We start from the raw sequence: 13,486 nt of genomic DNA, 5'->3' as shown, positions 1-13,486 counted from the left end.
CTTTAGGACCGATCAAATGATCTTAGAGAGCTCGCAGGGCGGGATCTAGTGACGCTGAGTGAAAAATGAAACTTTGTATATATTGTACATATGTAAATAAGGCAAGATTAAAATTTATTATTTTATTTTATTTTGGTTTTAACTGTCATACTTATATAAGTATAAATGCAGTCAAGAGATTATGTTTACCCACAAACAATAATATTTATTTAGAATTGTACACATTTTTGAAAATATGTAAATATGGTTGCTTTTTCATACAAAGCCCTGTAACACATACGTTTTGAGGTAAAAGTTACAATAATTATATTTTTTTTTAATCAGGACAAAGTTTCGAATAAGTTATACATTTACGGTTTTGATGTAAAGCTTTTTGCTAAGCAGTTACACAACGGAATATTTACAAAAAAATTTCCCAAAAACATTTTTCTTACATTTTGTAAAAAAAACAAAAATATGTTTCCATGGAAACAATAAAATATTGTTATTATAATGCTCTCCATATAGTTGTGAATACATTGACATATAATAGTTTATATTTGGAGTAACAGTTATGAAATGTGATACATTATAAGAAACGTCGCGAGGCTGTTAAAATAGAGCCGCCAGTAGTCATAGTCATATCATCTTTATTATAATTTCTTTGAGAAATACAATGGTGTCATAGATGCAAATATTAACAATTTTATAGGTATCTTAAGATTAGGTTTTCCAGTTGAGAAACTCTTCAATGGTATAGAATGTCCTCTCCAGTAGCCATTTTCGAGCTTCTTTCTTGAAGTGCCGCTCCTCTGTTATTGCCTTAAGGTGATTTGGCAGCAGGTTGTACAGCTTTGGTCCCGTATAGCTGGGTTTCTCTTCAGATAGTGCAAGGTGATGAATGGGCAGTGCAAAGTTGTTAGCGTTTCTTGTATTGTAGGGGTGTGTTTCTCCTAATCTTGTGAGATTGCGGGACATGGCAAAGCAGATAACTTCGTGTATATATAACGACACCACAGTAAGTATTTTTAGTTCAGGAAAAGCAGCTCTACAGGAGTCAAGTGGGTTTAGGTCGGCCAGTATTCGGATGACTTTCTTTTGTGCCACTAGAACACGTTGCAGGTTGTAATGGGAGGAGTTACCCCAGATTATTATCCCATATCTCAGGTGGGACTCGAAAAGAGAGTAGTAAGCCGTTTTGGCTGTGTCCATGTTACTAATATTTTTTATCCGCCTAATGACATAAGTGTTACTGCTGAGCTTTTTTATTAGTTGGTCAATGTGTGGTGTCCAAGTCAGTTTATTGTCAATGATAACTCCCAGGTACTTGGCTTCATAGCTGGCTTCTATTTCTGGCAGACCTGCAGCTTCTGTATTTCTTCTTCCAAAAGTAAGTTGTTGGGTTTTTTGTTCGTTTAGCACAAGGTCATTTTGTTGACAGTACTGTTTTGCCAGGCTTAAAGACACATATGATGTTATTTCAAGGTCTTGTACTTCTTTTTTTGCCACTAGCAAAATACAGTACAGAGTGACACCATTGCCAGTTCTAGGGTTAATAACTATTCTGTATAATATACAAATATACTAAAACATCTCCACAGTCCACGAAGTCTTCAATGGATTAAAAATTCCTTTCTTTTTAATCAATCGGACAATAGTTGTTTGAACTTTTGGCAAAGCTTTTACAGTGCAAAGGAGTTATTATATAGCTTAGTAGTTGTGACACTGTTATAAAATGTCTCAAATCTAATATTACTTGTGTTTAGATTCTCTTTACATATACTGTTATGATCATGGAGAATACTGTGAATCTCAAGTTTGCTTAGATTTTATTTTACACAGATCACATTAAAAAAAATACAAATACAGGCTAGACTCAAAATCTGGAGCCTTTGTATATCTACAAAATTATGTCTACAAGATGACTGGGTAGGAAGTCTAGCAATTCTTATTCTAATGGCCTTTTATGCCAAAGAAAGTGACTCTTTTTGTAGCACTTGCATTCTCCAAAGACGAATTCCATAATACAGACAACTTTGGAATAAACCATAATATGTCAATAAAAGTGTATCTAAGTTTACACAAAACTGGAGCCTAATTATCACCCGTGACAGCTTTTTACAAATATTGTCAATATGAACACTCCAACTGAGTTTATTATCCAGAAAAAATCCCAATAGTTTTATAGGTTTAAGCAAACTTTCATTCTCTTTATTAATTTGACTTCTTAATGTAAATACTAGTATTATATCCTCTGTTTGATCCTCATCGATTAATAGATTTTTTGCAGCGTACCAATGTTTTCTTAATTTAAGGTTGTGCTTGTGTGAATATCACAAACTCTCACCACTAGATCGCATGAGCAATATTATTGCCTGTTTTCTGCGATAAGCAAGCCACTGGCTCATTTCACTTGCATTCAAAATAGTTATCTGTCCCATCTGCTCATCTCTCTCTCTCTCTTAGTTTGACGTTTTGAGATGATAGACCCCCCTCAGTGAAATCTAACTTTTTTGATTAATTCGGCAGGAATATTTATTCCAAAATCATACATATTTTAAGTAGATCGTACTCGTACTGTAGATATGTCAACCCAGAGGATGTTGCTCTTTTTTTATTTAATAAAGATAAAATCCAAATAATTATAGCACAGGATGTCCTAGAGTAAAAAGGACAGGATAAAATTGTTTATTAATGTATAGTAAAATTTTTGAAGTTTTCAAACAATTAGTCCTGATCTTTTTAGATCAAATAAGCTGGGAAGACACTGATAAATAATCCATATTGCTTTATTACTTACCGTTCATGTTAATTATTTTTTGTTTGGATAAGGTTTATGGGTTTATAACATAGTTATTACGCGTCATTATAAACTTTTTTTATCGGGGGTCAAGAGGTTAACTACATTATAACTATCCAATTTCGTTAAATAAATCTTATAAATAAATATATGTGGGTTTGTAACACTTGCACATCCTTTAAAGAATGATATTATCGATTTTGAGATAGCATTCGGACAGTCAGGCAGACAATAATTAATGATTACAGAACTCCAGGATATGCCATCAAGCTCAGGTTAACTTTTCAATGAATAACGCTCTTTGAAAAGTGATCTAGTAAAAACATGTTTTCGTTCAATTTATAGGAATTATAGGCCTTTAAATTAGAAAATTTAGGCTATTGTATAACTAGGCTCAAATAAAAACGGCTAAAAATAAATTTTTCACTATAAATGTGAGTTAAACCATTGACTGTATTAGTTCTGTAATTGTAATACAATCAACTTTATACCTTCAGGAAGTGACACTTTTTTAATTATTTATGACTGGAGGAAATCATATTTTTTATAATCATAATTTACAAAACAAAATATTTATTATTCTTTAAAAAAAATAGTTATTTTAAAATAAAACATATGTCCATTCCTCATCTGAATGTATTTTTCACATACACCTCGTAAATCTTATCATTATCTTCAATTGTTTTACTTTGAGCCAAATTATAAGATAATCCTACTTTCTGTGTCAAATGCATAGCGTCTTCAAGTGTTCAATTATATAATTTCTTATAATTTTCCTGCCTCTACATTTATACATAGATAATTTATCAATTAAACAGTTAGACTATTTATTCTAACCTGACTGATTCTAATTAGTGCAGTGTTTTATTTTTCTTGTATGTTATCAGATAAAACTATAATTTTCATTATTCTCTTACCTTATCAAAAAAAGAATGCAAAAAAGTGTGTTCGGCTAACACAAGCAAGACTTAGTGAGATTAGCCTTGTAAAACTATTTTTTTGGTTATGCTAGAGCCAAGAACGGAGATTTCAAGTGCAGAGAGGAACTATTTGAGTGGCTGGAGGGGTAAGGTCGGGTAAAGGGACTGTCTGTGGGAAAAGGGCGAGTGCGATCCTGCTCCTGCATCCACAAGCAGCGCGGCAGGAAGCAGACTGAAAATTTGAAGGCACCCTGTGTCTTTTAAAGAATCAACACAGATTCTATATGAATACATTTTTTTATAATTTAAAAACTCCAAATTTTAAATATAAACTCCAATTTTTTTAGATATAAATCTCACAGAATAAATATCTGTCTCTATAAAAGAGAGTAACATATTTTTAATTTCAAACTATATAAAACAACATTTTAAACGTGGTGGAAAATTAAGTAATATTTTATAGAAGAAAAAATATGGTAATCCCTCCAGTCATATTTCTCATAATTACGGTAAAAATTAAAAATCCTTATCATCAGTCGTTTTCTATTATAAAAGGATTATAAAAGGACCCAAAATGACTGCTTCAAATGTCTATAATTTTTCATGAAGTGACCCAAAATTTTGTTTTTCTTCTTCTGCCTTTAGGAAGGGTATCTTGAAGAATTGTGACTATTTTGTTTAAAACATTTGATTTAACCCAAAATCGATTGCACCACCTGGGTCTGAAGTAACATTACAAATGCCTACACCCGTACTAATCATAGTAGTATCGTTAGGATTTAATACAGACAGAGTAGGTATATTAACACTAAAGCCATCAACATAAATTAGAAACAATTTGCTCAGACAGATCTCTGGGGAGCCTCTGTAGTAACATTAAGATAACCAGATTAATTATTATTAACTTTAACCACCTGCTTTGGAAAGGTAAGTTTTAAATATTTGTAGGGAAAAGTAGCTCTAATACCATAATATTCTGACTTTTTCCCTAATATAATGTGCGTTACATTGTTGAAAGCTTTGTTCAGATCTGTTAAACTACATTGCACTACTTAACATCTTAAAAACCCTCCAACCCTTAAAGCACGACTAAGGATATGACCGTATCATCGGAGATGGGATATATGGGGGCTGCAGCATACAGGAATATCTGTATTGTCTTATTATAGTTTATTGTGTAGATTATAATTCACGAAACTAAAATTAAAATGCTGCTAATGTGTAGGGATGCGTAAGTGTACTGATTTATGACCGTTTATCGATGTTTTGTTTTAAGACTATGATAAATGTGATATACTTGTAAACAATGTGGCTAATATCCTGAACGGCTACTATGTTGGTCTGGCTAAGAAGATTGTTTTTGTGTCGGAGTCTATGGTTAGGGATAAGGATCATGCTGTGGACTCTGTGTATCGTCTGGAACCGGTTACTAACGAAGAATGGGAGCATTGTGTTTGGGAGATGAAAGACAAGTCTGGACATCATGAAAAATAACTTTGAAAGTCTCAAATCTTCTATTATGCATACAATTAATTTAAGTATAACAAAAGGACTTTTTTCTCGTCTATTAAAAAGTGTTAAAGTTATTCCAATCTTTAAGAGGAGGGAGGGGGCAAAAGATTAGTGTTTCAGTTACAGACCCATTACACTTGCATTAGTAATTGGTAAGCTAATTAAAAGGTCCGTAAAAAGCAATTGTCGAAGTATCTCTATAAAATTTTGATTGATAAGTAATTTGGTTTGAGGAGTTACAGACCCATTACACTTGCATTAGTAATTGGTAAGCTAATTAAAAGGTCTGTAAAAAGCAATTGTCGAAGTATCTCTATAAAATTTTGATTGATAAGTAATTTGGTTTGAGGACAGATAAATTTATAGATGATGTTTTTCATTATCAAAAGAAATTCAGGATTCTGTAAGTTCTTTAATTTTATATTGTAACATGGGGAGCTGCTTTTAAAACTACAAGTTTACCACTTCAAGTTATACAAAATAAAATATTGAAACTATTCATATTATAAATATCCCTCAGATTTGCTTTATAGAGAATTTAGTGTCCTTAACATTGGTCAGCTTTAATTTAGAACCTTGGTATTGTATATATTCTAAAATAAAAATAGTCTGTTTCTTAAAGTTACTCATAATCATACAACCAGTTTGTTCCAAACGGCAGGCATCCAAATTCCTAACCTACTTCAAATAATAAACTCTTCTTGCTCTTATTATTTAGCCCTCGTAAAAATTTATGAAAACTGTTACAATTAATTTATAAAAACAAATAGACTGCCTGGATATATGAATTAATATCTCCCCGATTGAGCAGATTACGTACTCACAGTATGTTTGATAACAGCCTATGTACCAGTAAATTGTAGTTTGGTTGTTAGATATAGGAAATTGGAGCAGCAATCTACATAAAATCTACAATTAATTAATTTGTTAATTTGGTTATCTGTATAATATATGTTTTTTCATACAGAAATTACAACAATGACAGGAACGATCAGCTGTTGTCCCCAAACAGGCGCAACAGATTTACAGCAATAAGCGATTACAAATATATGATAATAATTTAGCAGAATATTTATTTTATAACTTTGGTATTTATTTTATCTATCTATGTTTTTGTATAGAGAAAGTATTTCAATAACACTTGAAATTAGTAAATTATGACATAGTAAAATGATACAGGTGTTCAACGGACAAAGTGGGCCATTAGTGGGTATGACTCTATGTCATAACAACGAATCCCTAGCCGCAATCAGCAGCACTGGTGCAGTCATGGTAGTGAGGATAGAGGCCAACACCAACAAGATGAACAACATCATGAATCGTCAGCTGGATCTCCACGAGGAGGTCAGTCCTGATAATCAGTATTGAATTGAAAGTTTACAAGTTATGGTAGTGAGGTTAGAGGCTAACACCAACAAGATGTCAGTTGGATCTCCTTTTGAGGTGGTAAGTCCATAATCATTATTGGATTGAAAGTTTACAAGTCATGGTAGTGAGGTTAGAGGCTAACACCAACAAGATGTCAATTGGATCTCCACGAGGAGGTCAGTCCTGATAATCAGTATTGAATTGAAAGTTTACAAGTTATGGTAGTGAGGTTAGAGGCTAACACCAACAAGATATCAGTTGGATCTCCACGAGGAGGTCAGTCCTGATAATCAGTATTGAATTGAAAGTTTACAAGTTATGGTAGTGAGGTTAGAGGCTAACACCAACAAGATAAATATTTTGAAATGTCAGCTGGATCTCCTTTTGAGGTGGTAAGTCCATAATCATTATTGGATTGAAAGTTTTACAAGTCATGGTAGTTAGAATAGAGGCCAACACCAACAAGATGAACAACATTTTGAATCATCAGCTGGATCTCCATTAGTAGGTAAGTCCATAGTCAGTATTCCACAGAAAAAGCTAAAATTATGACAGCCATGAATTTGTGTTTAAATAACATTTAATAATAATTGATATTTTAAAAATATTGTAAAACATATTGTAATAATGTAAAAATTGTAGGGGGCAGCTGTGGACATAAGCCACTATGGATCTGAATCGCAGAGTGTTCTAGTCTATGCCACGATGCTGGGATGTATCATAGGTTGGGATTTACGGGCTCCTGGGATTGCCTTCAAAATGGAGAATGACTTGAGAAAAGGTAATATTTGTCTTTTTCAATAGTAAATTTTATTTAGTATAACATACTTTTTTTAATTATTACAAAAATTGAAACTTCAAAATTAAAGTAGTAACTTAGATAATGTTTTAGGAGTGATCTCTGCCATGTGTCTGGATTCGAGGCAGTGTTATCTCGCATTGGGAACCAGCAGTGGTTACCACACTGTGTGGGACCTCAGGTTCCAGATGCCTGTCACCACCTTCCCTCAGCATCGTCTGGATAGGTCGCCCAAGAGGGTGAGGCGGCTTGTGAGGCACCCGTCTGAGTCATCGTGGCTGTTGTCAGCATCGCAAGGTCACAATGAGGTCACCATGTGGAATATGGAAAGTGGCAACCGACAAGTGATATTGTGGGCCAGCCCTGCTCCTCCTCTCTCCACCACCCAGGTACTCTAGTTTTATTCTTGGTAACTGTCATTTATGTTTTTATTTAAAATTCATTACAAGAGTCGTATGAAATTGTTTGTTTAGTTAATTGTGTATTCTTTATTTAAAGTTTATGACAGTGGAAGGTTTTTAAAAGTGACAGGAATTTCAGAACAATTCAGAGGGAAAAAAAACACTGTTTAGAGATCTGTAATATGATTTCTTCATATCGCATTTTGCGAAATGAGCCGAGTCAATGCGACACTGATAAGAAAAACTCTTGCAAAATTGCAACAAAAGCAAGAAAGAACTAACCACAAAAAAACGTATATTGCACTTTTAGAATCAGTTTACAGCATTAAAAATATTGTTTTCCAATGATAGTATAAGATCATACATTTTTTCATCACATTTAAATTTATGTATATAAAACATTAAACACTGTGCGGTGCCGCCAGTAAACAAACTGTCTGGTTGGAAGATGCTTGTCTACTCTTGGATCAAAAAGTATAGATACCTGTTTGACCTTTAACCACAAACTAACTAAATTATGGGAGTTACATTAAACTTAAGCTTGTTTATTTCAGCTTCTATATGTATAAAGCAAATTATTTACAACATAGTTTTGTGTCTGTAAAAGTGAAAAAAGGTGCCGATTTTGACACTCTACTACTAACTGCAATTTTAAATTATTCATTGTTAAACCTGCCATTTGATGCCAGAGCTCATATGAATAAATCTGATGGGATATGTTCTAATATATTAAAACAATATTTAATTTATTACTGCTCCTTCTTGCACTTAAGGGTGTGAGTAGACCATACATGATCGTTGCAACACTGCCCTCGATGGTCTGACAGTTCGCGCATTCTAACAAGCGTTCTCTAGCTGCAGCAAATTAACAAAATCTGTTAAACTAAGTTAAAATGGTGTTAAAACTATAGTTTTAAATTGTGTTTACAAAAGTAAATTGGCTTTAAAACAAAAATAATGACCATAAGCTCAATAACATGACCAATTCTGAATATTTAACCGAACCCGGTTGAGAATGAAAGTTAAATGGTTTAAAAACAACTGGTTTGACAACAACTTTTATCCATACAATTCAAAAATTCAAAAACTACATAGTCTTAGTACTCTTGAACATATTTTTGGGCTTAATACGATTACCAGTTTACCTGGTAGTGAATGTTCAAAATTGTAATTGGTTGAAAAGTGCTAAAAGTAGTATCATTTTTTGTTCTTATCAACATAATACTTAAATTTAATGTCTTTAAACAATTTAATTTATGTCTAGACGCAAAAATTAATAAGCCAAATTTTAATTCAACCACCATAACTTCCGCTGAATTAGTTAGTTTGTGGTTAGCATTGTAACTAGGTTATCTTTACTTTTTGATGTGAGAGTAGTATCCAATGAACAACCATCTTGTTGCTATTACAGCGCTTCTGATGCGCCATGGCTGACACACATACAAACAAAAACCAACGTTGTGTGCTTCAAAACATCTTGTCTTGGCGTCTGTAAATAGTACTAGAGATTTTTTGAGGTTGTGTTATAGTCTGATTTTATTTTGAAATGTTGGACATTTGTAAAAGTTTAAGTATAACCAATTTAAGCAATTTGTTAGTGATCTCTATTGAAGGTTGATTTCAATGAGGTTTTTTATAAATATATATAATCTATTAATATATTCTATTAATAAGCGCCACAAGCAAAATATTCTTGCTAAAATGTGTCTGAGGAGCTTGTAGCATTGTAGCATTTTTGCTAAGAAAATTTTCATTTCTGGTTAAACCCTGCTAATGACCCTCTAAACTTAATTCTGACTGCTAAATCTTATCAAAATCTGGAAATACCCTGTAATGAACAATTAAAAGCAATTTTCACATTAAAAAAACTTATTTTCAATGAAATAGCTTATTTTTAATTGACTGCAGATAATCCAATTATATTTTCCACAGTACAAACTAAAAATATTTCAGAAACTAATTTCTGTAAAAAACAAAAACAAATGGGACAAATGAATAATACAAAAGTATTATGACTGAATGTGAACAATAATCTTAGTTGGGGTTGTAACATAAAGTACTTAATGAGGAAACTGTCATCAGGCCTCTACATCTTGAGGTGAATGTATTTACTGTGTAGTATTGAAACATTAAAGACGATCTACTATGTTCATACGCATTCTCATTTATTTTACGGATTGGCGATTGATGGTGGAACATCTAACAAAAATTTAGATTCAATTTTGTTACTTCAAGAAAAAGCATACGATTTTGGACATTTGCCAGTGTTATGTGTTATAAAAAAGTAACAAATTCTTGAATTACTTTTTTTATCATCAGACGATCTCCAAAGGTTTAAGAATAACAGAAATTGGATTTGTGATGCTTTTGTCTAAATCATACTTAGGTTAAATAAAACTATTACGATTCGGAATTCTACAATCGAGACATGATTGTTTAAGATTTCTAATCGGATTTGAGATTTAAAGTTTTGGATTCCACTGTCCCTAGTTGATACACAAAATGATTGAATGTTGTAACTCTTGATTTATATATGCTTAACGTTTTTTATGATTGATTAATTTTAACCCAGATTGTAGTTATGTGGTAGGTTAGTTCACCTGAAGAAGAGATCAGATTACAAATCTACAGCATTGTGTTACTGTTTTCTTGTACCATTTAAAGATGACAAATGATGCATATTATTTTCTCAGAAAACATTACATTTCTGAATTCAACACAAATTCTGTTAGAAACAACCTACAGCTTTTGAAGACGATAATGGAAAGAACCAGCAATAATGGCTCGTGCTTTCACAATTATAAACTGTTGTTATGGTTAGACTTGTAAAAACTCTAGACACTTAGGAAGTCCCACCTACTCCAACAGTCATCCTCCACAATAAATTAGACTTACTGGTTAACTCTTCTGAATAGAGTACATCCATTTGTTTTAGGCGAATATCCACAGTGTGTGTGGTATGTACGCGGCTAACGTGGATCGCTCTCCATTTCTATTGACTGCTGGATCGGATCAGAGGATCCGATACTGGGACTTAGACAGCTTTGACAACTCCAGGCTGGCGATCCCTGCTGGCAGTGATCCAATGGGACTAAACTTCTCTTACAAGTGAGTCCCATGTCCTTAAAAATGGATAAATTACCAACAAAAATGTTAAACTATTCTAAATCAATCAGGCAATCACTAATACCATTCCAAAGAAAAATTTTGTGTTAGTTTATTTCCATACATTATTTACTATTATAAATTAAAAAATATTGATGCAGGGTGAGTTTCAAATTTTCTCTCATAATTTTTTTAACATTTCTAGAAATGTATCGCTACCTGACCACTACACATAACGTAGGTATGGTAGGAAGGGTGAATCAATGTAAATCTTGAGTTAAGCTCCAGTTCACTTTCCTCTTAGTGTAGTTTCTGAAATCCTACACTGGTTTACAGACTTGACTCCTGGAATCTGGAGTCGAAGAGATAGATAATGAAGAATGTCCCTCGGGATGTTCTTCATTCTTTCCTTTGTGTAGCTTGTTACGCATCACTTGGTGTGGTGTTCCTCTACCTGTGATATAAGTTTTACAGCTAAAGCCATTGACACCTCCCAAACCTCTCTAAGAGGAGAGAAAAGCCCCTGTGTCCCCCAATCTGTCTCCAATCATCAACTTCAGAGTGGCCTCATAATGTTCCAGGTGCCGCATGATAGATGGAACGAATGTGGTACAAGAGGTGCAGCCTAAACCACAGACCCCTGCCAAGCCCCTGGGGGGAGAGGAGAGCCCTCGTGCAGGTCCTGACCTGCCCCCGCCTGGCCACCACGACGGGATCACTGATTTAGCGATGTGTCAGGCATCTCAATGCTTTTTGCTGAGTGCTGCCAGAGATGGCGTAGTCAAGGTGTGGAAGTAGATGGAAAATTTAAGATAACTGTGGACTAAGTTTCCAAGTAATTCTCAATTTATGTATTTTTAAAACACAAGAATAACAAATAAAAATGTTATTTAACTAGAAGACTGAAATTTGTTACATTATAGCTTTAATCTATAATGTAGGTTAGAATTATTTACTAACTTGTGAATATTCATGTCATTGTAATACCTCATTCTGAATTTGCTCTTTCAAGCTGAATATTTTCTAATGTAGCATACTTTACTGTTATTTACTTTCTTGTAATATTATCACAACTATAAAAAAATGTTATTTTCCTATCTATGATTATTGTTTTCATTAACTGAATTGCACCAAATGTAATTTAATTGTATTCCCACTAAGTATATGATACTTATTGAAGGATTTAATTTGTGTCAACTTTTAACACCATTCAAGCAATGCAATTTCTATATATTGAAGCCCTCATTAATTGTTGCCAACTAAAATTGCTTCAAAAACACTGTAGCTCATTGTCTAAGAGCAGGACTGAACCTAACTGTTTTATTGATCATTGGTAAAAGTAAGATTAATATAAATGTGATGTTTTGAAATCTTGACCAATTGTTATGTTAATATTTCTCATACTTGTCTAAACATTTTATAATACATTATTATAAGTTACATAGTTGTATTGTTTAGGATTATAGTATATTAACCCTTTTACAGAGGGAGTGACATCTTAGGTTTTTTTATGGACCTAGCATTTTAAAGTTCAGATATAAAGTTAGAATTGTAAATAAAATAACTTAAGTACATTTTAAGATTTTTATATTTTTAGCCTAATCCCAATTCATTCACACATTTTATCCAATATATTCTGTACTGTTTAAATGAATATAATTATTTTGTAAAAAAATATAATTTTAATTTTTCAAAAACTTTACTAATTTATTTGATCCTGTCTAGTCTGTAGTATGACACATTTTTTGTGATCCCTTGGGCAAAAATTGGCTTGTTCATTTAGTCAGTGTGACTGCTCATGTAATATATCATGATATTAAACAAAATCAGTAATCACCATTGTGCACTAAAACTCTGCAGTATAACTATAAAGTACAATAACAAAGATGAAATGAATTGTCAACATGTTATACAGATTGCAACAGATAACAGATTATATTGGAATAGACACATACACAAATATTGATTATGTCAGTTGTATGTTTTTATGACATAACGAATATCTTGTTCTGCCAAGATTTGTTAAGAAGTTAAATGTAACTATTATTTGTAGTGAGATCATGGATACTACCACCTGTGCATTGATATCCAAGGTATTTTGTTGTATATTTTATTCCCTATGCCTCGTCTATCCAAAGATGAATTACAGTTACAAAATTAGTTCCTATAAGTTTGTAAATGGTAGTATCTTTGAAAGTATTTGTGTACTTTGTTATTTAGAAATAAATATGTATGCATTTTTTAATTTGTTAATTAGTCTCACATCCTAGTTCATTCCTGAATCAAATAAGAAAGTGAAATAATATGTAGTTAAATTTATTTGACACATTTTACCAATTACATGTTTGTGAGAATAAAAAGTAGAAGGAAGAAATAAGTGAAAAAAAGATGGAAAGAGGTATGTTCAGTGGTATAAATATTCAAACCACTACAGTATAAATATTCAATCACTGATCCACTCTCCCACACAAAGTAAATAGTCATAATCTAACATCTCTCAAACTGGCGAATGCTTCATTTATGGCAGCAGTGGCATATATTAAGTGTAAAAATAAAGGATGTTTGAAAAGAATTCGAGAAAGAGCAAAAGGACGATCACCCA

The 13,486-nt window shown here is 32.6% G+C and overlaps 1 protein-coding gene across 1 annotated transcript in view; it reads left to right on the top strand.

Annotated features, from left to right (window-relative positions):
• LOC124361126 (phosphoinositide 3-kinase regulatory subunit 4-like) overlaps positions 1 to 13,129 on the top strand; it is a 60,648-nt gene extending 47,519 nt beyond the window's left edge. Inside the window, exons 11-15 of the mRNA XM_046815161.1 lie at positions 6,391 to 6,555; positions 7,222 to 7,360; positions 7,472 to 7,767; positions 10,715 to 10,887; positions 11,466 to 13,129. Of these exons, the coding sequence (XP_046671117.1) occupies positions 6,391 to 6,555; positions 7,222 to 7,360; positions 7,472 to 7,767; positions 10,715 to 10,887; positions 11,466 to 11,682 (990 nt within the window). The 3' untranslated portion in view covers positions 11,683 to 13,129. The remainder of the gene's footprint in view (positions 1 to 6,390; positions 6,556 to 7,221; positions 7,361 to 7,471; positions 7,768 to 10,714; positions 10,888 to 11,465) is intronic.
• The last annotated feature ends 357 nt before the right edge of the window (positions 13,130 to 13,486 follow it).

This window comes from Homalodisca vitripennis, chromosome 4 (genome assembly GCF_021130785.1).
Source record: "Homalodisca vitripennis isolate AUS2020 chromosome 4, UT_GWSS_2.1, whole genome shotgun sequence".
Lineage (NCBI taxonomy): Eukaryota > Metazoa > Arthropoda > Insecta > Hemiptera > Cicadellidae > Homalodisca > Homalodisca vitripennis.
This window is presented reverse-complemented; position numbering and strand designations above follow the sequence as displayed.